The sequence below is a fragment of the Dromiciops gliroides genome, chromosome 4, assembly GCF_019393635.1.
Source record: "Dromiciops gliroides isolate mDroGli1 chromosome 4, mDroGli1.pri, whole genome shotgun sequence".
Lineage (NCBI taxonomy): Eukaryota > Metazoa > Chordata > Mammalia > Microbiotheria > Microbiotheriidae > Dromiciops > Dromiciops gliroides.
The window spans coordinates 195,580,071-195,593,348 of record NC_057864.1 but is presented as its reverse complement, the minus strand read 5'-3'; the positions used below and the strand labels follow the sequence as shown (position 1 = coordinate 195,593,348).

The following is a 13,278-nucleotide window of genomic DNA, read 5'->3' as shown; positions in this document are numbered from 1 at the left end:
TTCAGATAAAATATTTATATGCATCATATGTATATATATATGTTTATTCATATTGTATACATGTTATGTGTATATGTTGTTGTTTAGTCATGTCCAATTCATTGTGACCAGATTTGGGGTTTTCTTGGCAAAGATAAAGGAGTGGTTTGCCATTTCCTTCTCCAGCTCATTTTACAGATGAGAAAACTGATACAAACAGGGTTAAGTGACTTGTCCAGGGTCATATAGCTAGTAAGTATCTGAGGCCAGATGAATCTTCTGCTTCCAGTTCTAGTACTCTACTGATTACATCACCTAGCTTCCCCAGATGTGTAAATACACACACACACACACACACACACACACACACACACACACACATTATGGGGTTGAAATTTGGGCCAGAATTGAAGCCCCAAATTAGGGGCAGGGTCTTGGTTGAGGCAAAACTAAGATGAACTATTACTTAGGTGGTGGAATAGATAGTACACTGGGCCTGGAGTCAGGAAGACTCATTTTCCTAAGTTCAAATCAAACCTCAGACATTAGCTGTGTGACCCTGGGCAAGTCATTTAACCTCTGTTTGCTTAAGTTTCCTCAACTGTAAAAATGGAGAGAATAGCACCTACTTCCCAGGGTTGTTGTGAGGATCAAACATGATATTTGAGTGCTTACCACAGTGCCTGTCAAATAGTAGGTTCTATATAAATGTTAGCTAGTAGCAGTAGTACTTAGTAGTAATGGAAGAAACAGTAGTAGTAGAAGTAGTAGCAGTAGCAGTAATAGTAATAGTAGTCGAAGTAGTAACAGTAGTAGTACTACTACTAGTAGCAGCAGCAGCATGAATTATAGTAGTGGTAGTAGCTGGAGTCATAGCAGCAGTAGCACTACTAGTAGTAGTCATTAGGAGTGGAATTAGCAGTAGTAGCAGCAACAGCAGAAGTATTAGGAAGAGTAGTGGTAGTAGGAGAACTCAAAGCAGCAGCAGTACTAGAAATAGAAGTAGTTAGCAGTAGTGGTATCAGCAGTAGCAGCAGCAGCAGCAGCAGCAGCAGCAGCAGCCCAGCAGCAGCAGCAGCAGTATCAGCAGAAGTACCATTAGAGATGAAGCAGTCAGACTCAGACCAGCCCAGGATCTCATTATGACCCACATTCTCAGCAACAAGCCAGTCCAGGAGAGGCTTAAAGTACTTCATGAGGGGTTTTGCTGACATGTTATACTGCCCAGTGATCATCTTCATTGCCTCTGGCCATGGCTTACTGAATCCAAGTTTCATGACGTCCCTGGGATGGAGCAATGCTGTCATCAGTAATGTCAGAGTGATCAGCATGTACCCCCTCCACCTCACATTCTGGCCTGGTTAGTCCCAGCCCTGTCCTTGCCAATATCTCCTTTCCCCAGATCCCTGAATCTGATTCTTCCACTTGGTCTCCCCCTGAAGCAATGGGACTGTCTGGCATTCTGGATTAGGGGGTAGGTGGAAGAATGGGGAGAAGGAAACATATAAGAACTATTATCCTCATGACCAAGATATTACTGGGTGAAGTGAGTTGCAAAGTTTCTCTTTACCTTAATAAATATGTGAACTCTTTCCTGAGCCCCTCAACTGTTCTTACTCATCCCAAACTATCTTGTATTTAACTACTTGATATTTATTTGTATTTAGTCTTTTTCTATACACTGATTAAATAAATATTATCTATGCACTCATTTTCTCCTCCTTTAGAATGTAACTACCTTAAGAGGAGGTATTGTTTCATTCTTTGTATTTTTATCCTCAGCCCTTAATAAACATGCGTTTAATAAATGTTTGTTGATTGAATTCAATTCAGCAAACACTTAAAAAGTGCTTACTATATGTAAGGCCTTCACTCACATTCTTCATATATCAGACATATTCTTCATATGTAAGGACAGCAAAAGAAACTTTAACATTTTTTCCCTGCACCCACCCCCACAGTTCTCAGTTATCCTTTCCACATCAAAACTTTCCCCATCGTAGTTTTGATATATCCCAGGTCAACATTAGAAATTAAATGGGAGGGGGGCAGCTAGGTGGTGCAGTGGATAGAGCACTGGCCCTGGATTCAGGAGGACCTGAGTTCAAATCTGACCTCAGACACTTGACACTTACTAGCCATGTGACCCTGGGCAAGTCACTTAACTCCAATTGCCTCACCAAAAAAAAAAAAAGAAAGAAAGAAAGAAAGGAAGGAAGGAAGAAATTAAATGGGATGGGGGCAGCTAGGTGGCACAGTAGATAAAGCACTGGCTCTGGATTCAGGAGGACCTGAGTTCAAATCCAGTCTCAGACACTTGACACTTACTAGCTGTGTGACCCTGGACAAACCATTTAACCCTCATTGCCCTGAAAAAAAAATTAAATGGGAATTTGGGGGGAGTTTTGCAGAAGCCACAGTTGACACAGAAAAATTATTTTTACTTAACATCAACCTACATATAGCCAGTGACCAAATACTTAACCCAAATTTTACAACAAGGTACTGTAAACACCCCATAAAAGAAAGAGAAAATTCAGACTTCTTTGGAATGAAGAGAGGGCCAAAAAGTTTTATGCAGATTTTCCAGATCATCAGGGTTGGTGGAGGTATGAAGTGAGGTTGCTGCACCTCTAAACACCTGTGCTCCCCCAAATGTGGAAGAGATAATAACTTTCATGGCAGCACCAGGCAGGATGTGGATTTGACATTGGGAATCCTTTCCATTGTTGGAAGTAGAATTGACAGATATGAAATGTTCTTCTCAGCTTGACTCTTATTAATAGGGAAGAATTCATTGAGGATCAGGTTAGTGAAAACCTCAAAGGAAGCTTCAGAAAACAATTGTTTTCAAGATAACAGTTGCAAGATACTAGGATGGGGAGAGTCCTAGAATGGACGTTGGGAACTCTGGGCTTTTGTTCCAGCTACTAACTGATAAGTGACTTTTTTTTTTTTGCGGGGCAATGGGGGTTAAGTGACTTGCCCATGGTCACACAGCTAATAAGTGTCAAGTGTCTGAGGCTGGATTTGAACTCAGGTACTCCTGAATACAGGGCCAGTGCTTTATCCACTGTGCCATCTAGCTGCCCCCTGATAAGTGACCTTTAACAAGTCACTTTTCCTTTGGAGGCTTCTGTTTCCTCATCTATAAAATGAGGCAGTTGGATTCCAGGATTTTCCAGCCATAAAAGGATTCAATAATTCTGTGCCACCCTCAAAATTCTATGATCTGAAGGGAAAGGAGACAAATCAGTAAAGGGAGAAACATTAGTAACTTCAGGTGAGAGATATTTGCCAAAATTAGGTATGTAAGATGGGAGATAATTTGTTTGAAGGGAGCCTTTAAGGAGGTGTTTTGTCCTATTGAATCAAATCTGCCATCATCAATAAGTGCAGCTATATCGTGTGTTATTGAAATCTTTCAGTCAATTAATTGTATGATGGTAAAAGTGTGGTGTCCTATACCGGCACTACAACGACTACTACTACTTCTTCTTCTTCTTCTTCTTCTTCTTCTTCTTCTTCTTCTTCTTCTTCTTCTTCTTCTTCTTCGCAGGGCAATTGAGGGTTAAGTGACTTGCCCAGGGTCACATGGCTAGTAAGTGTCAAATGTCTGAGGTCGAATTTGAACCCAGATCCTCTTGAATCCAGGGCTGTTTCTTTATCCACTGCACCACCTAGCTGCCCCTATACCAGCACTTCTTAAACTTTTTCCACTCGCGACCCCTTTTCACCCAAGAAATTTTTACATGACCCTGGGTATATAGGTATATAAAATAGGTATACAAATCAAACATGTACCACCAAATTTTTTGTGAACCCCACATTCAGTCATATGACCCCATATGGGGTTGTGAATCTACAATTTAAGAAGCTTTGTCCTATCGAATATAAGTTGTGAAAGTCTCCTTGTTACTACTATTACTGAGGATACCCTCAATGATTATGGTGATTCTCATAAAATTGCAAAATTCCTTTAATTGCTTCTCCTAGAAACATCCTGGAAACTAAATATTTATTTAAATATTTAATACAATATTCTACTATGACTATTATACGGCTGCCAGATAATGGAGTACGAGTATTTGGAATCAGAAGATTTGAGTTCAAATCTTCTTCTGACAGTTACTACTGTGTGACCTTGGGCAAGTCACATAGACTCTCTAGGCCCAAGGTTCCTCATCTATAAAATGATGGTCTTTGAGGTTTCTACCAGATGTAGATCTATAATCCTATAATTGTAGTCTCTGAGGAATTAAAAATGGGTTATCACACAGCGGCAAGGAGAGATACTTAGCAAACAGTGAGCTGCGAGCTGCAACATATAACAAATCAGGAACTTTGAATACCTAGAGTAAGGCAGTTGGGAGAAAAAAATAGGATAAAAAAGATGGGGTTATATAACTGAATGTGGGGATTTTGAAAAATTTGGAAGTAAATCAACCTGCTCTAATTTCCTACAGCATAGTAGTATCCCATCGCAATCATATACCACAGCCATTCCCCAATTCATAGGCATCTGTCCCTGTAATTTCTAGTTCCAGTGATCCTTCTGGTGTGTCCTAAGAAGCACAAGGGCCTAAAGAAAACTAGCTGTTCAAAGGCAAAGTCCTGTGAGACCACAAATAAGCTACAAGAAGAACCAGAAAGTTTCCACAGGTCAAGCTAACTCAACCCAGAATTCAACACAGAATTGAGGACAAATGAATGAGAGACAAACATTCCAGAAATGAGCCTTAATCCTTAAAGGAATAACTTGATTGTCTAGGAACAAGTGTAGAGATGCCTGGCAACACTAGAAAGGGGACAGAAAACATAGAAATTATTTAAATATAATGTATGATTATTTAAATATATTCGATAAAAGAGGAGAAGCCATGAACCTCAAACTTCCAATAGGTGGGGATAGCTCATTTTCCCCCCCTCTATAGTGTTTTAAGGTTTGTCAGATGCCTCATAGACATGATCTCATTTGTTCCTCACAATCAATGTGTGAGGTGGTGCCAGCATTATTCCCATTTTACACCCCACCCAGCTGCTGCTTTATCAGTAGAAAGAACATACTTGGTAACAGTGAAAAGGCTGAGCAAATTCTGTTTTCTTTGTTTCTGTAATCTCAGAAAAGCTCAGATGGGATCTGTTGGTTAGAACAAGCACCAATAGGGTGATAAGAACTGAAAAAGAGTAGAGGATAATGAAATAATGAAGGTGGGCATCAGTCCTAGGGTTCTATTTTATTGAGGCTGGAACTAACTACAGAGTGTCAGAGTTGGAAGAGGCCTTTGATACAAGCTGATCTGAACCATTCATTTTAGAGAAGAGGAAACTGAGGTGCAGAGAAGGAAAGTGAATTCAATTAAATCCAATAAACATGCATGAAGCACCTGCTACGTTCAAGGCTCTGTGCTGGTGCTGGGGTTACAAACTTTAAAAAATGAAATAATAAGAGCTAGCATTTACAAAGTGCTTTACAAATATCATCTCATTTGCTTATCAAAGTAATTTCAAGAGATATGTGTTATTATTATCTCCATTTGGTGGATAAGAAATTGAATCTAGGAGGCCTGCCCAGGGGTTCACAGTTAATAAGGTGGTTTTGTTTGTTTGTTTGTTTGTTTTGTGTGGGTTTTTTTGGTGGGACAATGAGGGTTAAGTGACTTGCTCAGGGTCACATAGCTAGTAAGTGTCAGGTGTCTGAGGCCAGATTTGAACTCAGGTCCTCCTGACTCCAGGGCTAGTGCTTTATCCATGTGCCACCTAGCTGCCCCCCTAATAAGTTTTTAAGGCAGGATTTGAACTCCTTAAACCCCTTCACAACCTTCCTCAATCCCCACAATGGTATGTTCAGTTCTGTCTACTGTCTGTCTGTCTCTATCAACTTATTGTGTATTATACTTAAGTATTTGTGAGCATGTCATATGCTACCTCCTCAGTAGAATGCAAGACCCTCAAAGGCAGAGACCATTTAGATTGTTAGAGGCAGCTAGGTGGCACAGTGGTTAGAGCACTGGACCTGGAGTCAAGAAGAGCTTGAGTTCAAATCCTACCTTAAAATAAACCAAAAAAATTAAAAAGAACAAAAAAGAAAGAGTATGAAGAGATCTAGGGTGAAGGGGAGTTTGGAATGATAAAGCAGAGGAAGGAAGAGGAGGAAAAAGACAGAGGAGTGAGCAGAATGGGCATGAGAGTATAGAGATCAGTAGCAGAAAAGATATTTTTCACCTTGGGATGTGGCAACTTTGAATCACAGAGATTAGGGGAGCTAGAGATCTGAATTTGCTAGCCTTAACACTAAGGAAGTACCAGTTTATGCCTCCCTTCCTCCCTGAGATGAGGGAGGGTAGTTTTAGTTTAAGTGTTTATTCTCAAACACCAGACACTTGCCCAAGGTCATGCAGTTAGTTAGGGATTCCCAGCACAGAACTCTTTTTCATTCATTCTTGATAACCCACAAGAAGCAAGTTAGACTTTGTCATCATATTTGAAGATGACACAATTAGTCATTGTTACTAAAACTACCACGCATGCTCATTGTCATTTGTCCTTTGTTCTCCAAGAGGACCATGACATTGGGAGGTGATATCATGACTTTCAGAGAATTGGATTTTAGGGAGGGAATGTTGTGCAAGGTCATCAACCTCACTTTCTCCTCCAGAGATATCTGTGTCCAGTGGCAAGATATACATCAGGACAACTGGAGATGGCTGCACATGTTTAAGGCAATTGGGATTAAGTGACTTGTCCAGGGTCACACAGCTAGTAAGTGTCTGAGGGGAGATTTGAACTCAGGTCCTCCCAACTTCAGGGCCAGTGCTCTATCCACTGCACCACCTAGCTGCCCTACTATGCTAGCATGATAAGAATGAAATTCAAAGCCAAATTGGGGAAAAAACATTTTGCCCAAAGCAAGAAGAAATTCAAAAGTAATAAGATTAAGTCCACTTAAGAATAACACAAAAATTCAACTCTGAAACAACAGGATGGGAGAGCTTGGGTTAGGGATAAAGGAAGCAGAAGAGAATCTGAAGATTGTAACTGACTGGGAACTGACTGTACTCAATATATCCCTTCCTTCCTTCCTTCCTTCCTTCCTTCCTTCCTTCCTTCCTTCCTTCCTTCCTTCCTTCCTTCCTTCCTTCCTTCCTTCCTTCCTTCCTTCCTTCCTTCCTTCCTTCCTTCCTTCCCTTCCCTTCTCACCACTGCAATTCTCTTGTGAAGAAAAGAAGGCTGTATGTTCTTAGGATATATTAAAAGGTATTTTACATGCAAATGCTACTTAGGGAGATAATTATGGAGTAGGGGAAAAGGACCCTGCTCTGGGATCCAGCAGACCTGTACTCATGTCCCAGCTATACTAACTAGAGGTCCAAGATGATCATGGGTTTACAGATGATGACTAATGAGTAATAACATGATTTTCCCTCCTCGACTCAGTTTCCTGGGCTGAGGACTGGATCCTCTCAAAGGCCCTTTTAGTTCACATTCTATGGTTCTGAAATCACTTAACTCTTAGGAGATTATAAGGTGAATAAATTCCTTCCACCTGCCCAAGATTGGGACAACTGTTCCTGAGAGTCTTGGAGCTTCTTGGGGATCAAAATAGGCAGGCAGGAACACTCACCCTAGGAGTTTTCCTGCATCTTGGGAGCTATAGATGTTACATTTGTGCAGGGGGCCTGTGTGGCCAGAGGCTTGGCACAGAGCCTCGTGGAATTGGAACTGGATCACAAAGCTGATAAAATACCTAAAGCAGAGGAGGCAGAAGGGGATAGGGAAAAGGTGAGAAGGAGCTCTGGAGGCTGGGATCATTTTGAAGCCTATTCTGCTGCCTCTGAATACTCTTAGGGGATTAAGTAGGTCTGGAAACTCCATCACAACCTCCATTTGATGCAGGCCCCATCAGACATATCTTGGCCTGCTGCCCCTAAGGGGCCCACTGGCTCCTGGACTAACCTAGCCTGAGAAGTAGTGTGTATTCCTCAAGGCAAGATGATGTTGGACTTGAACAACCACCTTCCTGAAGCTTGATAGCTTTGAATATGATATCTTTGTATGGTTCTGGTTGCTTTATAAAATGTTCCTCCCTGGTGCAGATACTTCTTTTGGTCACATATCTCCCCTCTACCTCCTTGATCTTTTCTCATCAGCAAGGAAAGGCTTGGCAAAATGCTGAAGCAGGAAGAGCCACTTTTAGTTCACTTCAGTTCTTGAGCCCTTTTTCCCTTCTGGGGCCCATCTGATGTCCTGAGCTCTCTGCCCATCTGAGGGGAAATTGGATTTCAGGGCAGAACTTAGTGGCTAGGGGCAGATGAGGTTCCATGGAAGACCTCTCATTTGTATCCAATAGAAGAAGCAGGAAGTGGCAATCCTGGTATCCTTGACCCCCATGGGAGTTTGCCTAACCAGAAGGTTGGATTTTGGAACTCTGTGTGCAGTGCCCAAAACTTTACCTGATATAAGGCACATTGCCAAGAATGTGGAACTTAGAACCTGGGTCAAAGTCTTCCTCTGACCTTGGCACTGGTGGGCACACTCCCTGATATTTCAACCTGGCAAGGGACAATATGATAAGATGTCATGTTGACAGTAGCAGTTTTTGACTTTGAAGAGTAATTTCTTATCTATTGTCTCATTTTTTTTTTCCTTTTTGTTCCAGATTGTGCTTCTGATGGTATAGGGAATTCCTGGTTGGGAAAATCCCCCTCTCAATGAAGATCACCTATAGCTCTGCAATTTATAAAGTTAGAGAATTAGAGGGTTGCCTAGGGCACCAAAAGGTTAATAATAATAAGAGCTACCACTTGTAAAACAGGTTTGCAAAACACTTTAAATACTTTATCTCATTTGGTCATCACAACAACTGCTGTGTGAGGTATGTGCTATTATTGTCATTTTACAGATGAGGAACCTGGGACTGAGAAAAGTTAAATGACTCACCTAGGGTCACATAGCCAGTGGGTGTCAGAAGTGGGATGTGAGCTTTTTCCTCATTGTGATTTTATATCTCTATCCACTATGCCTCCCTACCTTTTTTATTATTTCATTTTATTCCCCCAAACAGTAGGTATTATTATCCCCACACCGAACAGATGGGAAGACTGAGCTGTGAGGGACTTGCCCAAGCCTGGTGTCAGAACCAGCACTAGAATCCCCATTGTTCCAATTTCCCAATTAAGGATCTTTCAGTTGGAGTAGCCTAGAGGTAGGTTCTTAAGATCATGTATTTAGAGTGAAAAAAGGATCTCTGGGACCACGTCCTTGAATCATCTCCTTTTAGAGTTCAGGGATCCAAGGCCTAGGGAGGGGAAGTAATTTATTTAAAATCACTAAAGGGCCACCAGGTGGCACAGTGGATAGAGCAGTGCACTGGCACTGACACTGACATCAGGAGCACCCGAGTTCAAATCTAGCCTCAGATAATTATTAGGTGTGTGACCTTGGGTAAGTCACTTAACCCTGATTGCCTCCCAAAAAACCCCACCCACAAAGGTGATTCACATAGTGGCAGAACCAGAATTTGAACCTTGTTCTTTTGACTCCAAATCTAATGTTTCTTACAGTAGAGCAAGTTTTGGGGGAGACGTGTAGCGGGAGGAAAAAGGAGTGACAGAGGAGACCAAGGTCTGAGAGGAATGGATAATATTGGCTGCCTAATTGCTGATGTTAAGATTTTTCTATTCAATTATAAAATGCAGGCTAATAGTAATAACTCATATTTATATAAATCATGACTCCTATTTACATAAAACTTTAAGGTTTCCAAGTAGAAGCTTTGCAGCTTAGGGTATCAATTCTCCAAATGTGGGCCAGGGATCCCCAAGACTCTTTGAGGGAGGCTATGATAATCAAAACTATTTTCATAACAATACCAAGACATTTTAATTTCTAATATGGTAACCATTAGTAGATATAATCCACATAAACAAAAATTCTTGTTGGGGGGGACCCTCGATAATTTTTAAAAGTGTAAAAGGGTCCTGAGACCAAAAAGTTTGCTTAGTAGATGGAATGCTAGATTTGGAATCAGAAAAATCATCCAAAGCTCACCTCTGACACTTACTATCAGGCTGACAAATCACTTAATCTCAGTTGCTCAGGAAACTACTTAAGACTTAGCCATTAAATCATAGAAAGGTTACAGTCTGTGGGTAGAACTCCTATACTGGAAGTTCCCTGAGCTGAAGAAATCATAGATTTTTTTTTTTTAAAGTGAGGCAATTGGGGTTAAGTGACTTGCCCAAGGTCACACAGCTAGTAAGTGTTAAGTGTCTGAGGCCGGATTTGAACTCAGGTACTCCTGACTCCAGGGTGGGTGCTCTATCCACTGCGCCACCTAGCTGCCCCAGAAATCATATTTTTTAAAAACTATGTGTCATGTTTACAAAATGCTTTTCCCCCAACAAACCTATGTGGTTGATAGCGCAAGTAAGTATTAACCTCATTTTACAGATGAGGAAACTGAGGTTCAGAGAGGTTTTAGTATATCTCTCCAACCTTATCTGACACTAACACACTGCCTCTTCCCTCCCAAACCTTCTGCTCTGGCCAGTGATATATTCAATAATGCACCTTGAACTTTTCTACCTCTGTAGTCTTTCCTGGATCATTTCCCATTTGGAATGTCCTCAATGCAGCTGGTATTAGGGCCAACTTCTCTTGATTCTCACCAGATTCAGTGTTTTTTCTTTTCTTTTCTTTTCTTTTCTTTTCTTTTCTTTTCTTTTCTTTTTTTTTTTTTTGTGAGGCAATTGGGGTTAAGTGACTTGCCCAGGGTCACACAGCTAGTAAGTGTTAAGTGTCTGAGGCCAGATTTGAACTCAGGTACTCCTGACTCCAGGGCCGGTGCTCTATCCACTGCGCCATCTAGCTGCCCCTCTTTTTTTTTAATCTGAATAGAATTTTATTTTCCAAAATATATATAAAAACAAAATTTTAACATCAATTTTTAAAAAACTTTGTGTTCCAACTTCTCTTCCCCCCCCCCATTTCCATCCCCTACCCACAAGAACTCAATCAATTCAAAATAAGTTATACATGAGTAGTCATGGAAACATTCCCATATTAGCTAGTTGTGAGAGAAAACAGTCAAAAAACCCACAACTTCAGATTAAGGAATTGTCAAAGAGGAAATAAAAAAAATTTTAACATGTGTTTCCATCTGTTTTCAGATACTATCAGTTCTTTCTCTGCAGATGGGCTGCAATCTTCATAAGTCCCTCAGGGTTACATTGAATCATTGCCTTGCTGAAAATAACCACATGCTTCCCAGCAGATCATCCCCCACTATTGCTGTTATTTTGTATACAGTACATTTCACTCTGCTTCAGCTCATGTAGGTCTCTCCAGGTTTTCCCCATAGCATTCTGTTCATCACAACCTCTATATCAACCTTAAGCTTGACAGAGAATCTTCTTCACAAAAGCCCAGCAAAGTAGGTACCATACATTTTGACATTATAGTCAATCATCATAACTATTTCCCTCCATCCCATTCCCTTCCCATGACATTTCCTCTATCTTCTTTTTACCTATTCCTCCTCAGAGGTGCCTTACTTCTGACTATCCTCTCCCTCGCTCTGCACTCCCTTTTTTTCACCCTTCCTTCCTTGTCCTCTTCTTCTCCTATTTTCCTGCAGGGTCAAATAGATTGCTCCTCCCAATTGGGTATGAAAGCTATTCCCTCCATGAGCCCACTCCAATGAGATCAAGGTCCCTGAGCTAAATCTGTGTTCTAAATTTTTCTTCCTCCCTCCTTCCTCAACCCTCCCTATGAGATCAAGCAATTCAATATGTCATACTGGTGCAGTAATGCAGAACATCTTCATCTTCCTTGAAAGTGTTTTGCTTTTTATTGCTCTCTCCCCCAATCTGCCCTTTCCTCCTTCCCTTCTCCCCCACCCTTTTCTCCCTCCCTCCAGGGCAAAAGTATGTTACTATACCTATTTGAGTATGTATGTTAGTCCTTCTTTGGGCCAATTCTGATGATATTAAGGTTCACTCACTCCCCAATTCCTTCCCCCTATTCTACTCTCCTCCATAAGCTTTCTTCTTGTTTCCTTCATGTGAAATACCTCTCCCTAGACCATCTCTCCCCTTCTCCCTCCCCCAGTTTATTCCTCCTACACCTCAACCCTATTTTAATGATGTTGTCATGGATTAGCTAGGTGGCACAGTGGACAAAGCACCAGCTCTGGACCCAGGAGGCCCCCCAAGCTCAAATCCAGCCCCAAACATAAGACACCCCTCCCCGTCTGCCTCACAAAGAACAAGACATAAATGCTTTACAGATATCATCCCTTCATATTCAGTTTGGCCCTGTCTTCTGTGAATTTCTTGTGAAGAATTTTTGTTTTGTTTTGTTTTGTTTTTTGGTGAGGCAACCGGGGCCAAGCGACCTGCCCAGGGTCACACAGCTATCAATTGTCAAGTATCTGAGGTCACACCCGAACTCAGGTTCTCCTGAGTCCAGGGCCAGCGCTCCATCCACTGCACCACCCAGCTGCCCCTGAATTTCTTATTGAGATAGTTCTTATGATTTCAAAGTATTATCTTCCCATGTAGAAATGTAAACAGTTTGATCTTTTAATATCCCTCATGAAGTCTTTTTCCTGTTTACCTTTTTATGCTTCTCCAGGATCTTGTATTTGAAAATCAAATTTTCTATTCAGTTCAGGTCTTTTCATCACAAATGCTTGAAAGACCTCTTTCTCATTGAAATCCCATTTTTGCCTCTGAAAAATTATACTCAATTTTGCTGGGTATGTGATTTTTGGCTGAAGTCCCAGTTCCTTTGCCCTCTGGAATATCATATTCCATGCCCTTCGGTCCTTTAAAATAAAATGTAGAAGCTGCTAGATCTTACTTTATCCTTATTGGAGCTCCACAGTATTTGAATTCCTTTTTTCTAGCTGCTTGCAGTATTTTCTCCTTGACCTGGGAGTTCTGGAATTTGGCTATAATATTCCTGGAGGTTTTCCTTTTGGGATCTCTTTCAGGAGGTGATTGGTGGATTCTTTCAATTTCTATTTTAGCTTCTGCTTCTAGAATATCAGGGCAATTTTCCCTCACAATCTCTTGGAGGATGGTGTCTAAGCTTTTGTTTTGGTCATGGTTTTCAGGTAGTCCAATGATTTTCAAATTCTCTCTCCTAGATTTATTTTCTAGGTCAGCTGTTTTTCCAAGGAGATATTTCACACTGCCCTCTATTTTTTCATTCAATTGGATTTGCTTTACTGTGTCTTGGTTTCTCATAAAGTCACTAGCTTCCATTTGTTCAATCCTAATTCTTAGGCAGTTA

The 13,278-nt window shown here is 41.0% G+C and overlaps 1 protein-coding gene across 1 annotated transcript in view; it reads right to left on the bottom strand.

The window, feature by feature from the left end:
- Positions 1–13,278, bottom strand: part of LOC122754835 (angiotensin-converting enzyme-like protein Ace3) — a 31,006-nt gene that overhangs the window by 862 nt on the left and 16,866 nt on the right. The window contains exons 11-13 of the mRNA XM_044003285.1: positions 8,433–8,531; positions 7,604–7,726; positions 1,076–1,263 (exon numbers count right to left, since the gene is read on the bottom strand). Of these exons, the coding sequence (XP_043859220.1) occupies positions 1,076–1,263; positions 7,604–7,726; positions 8,433–8,531 (410 nt within the window). The remainder of the gene's footprint in view (positions 1–1,075; positions 1,264–7,603; positions 7,727–8,432; positions 8,532–13,278) is intronic.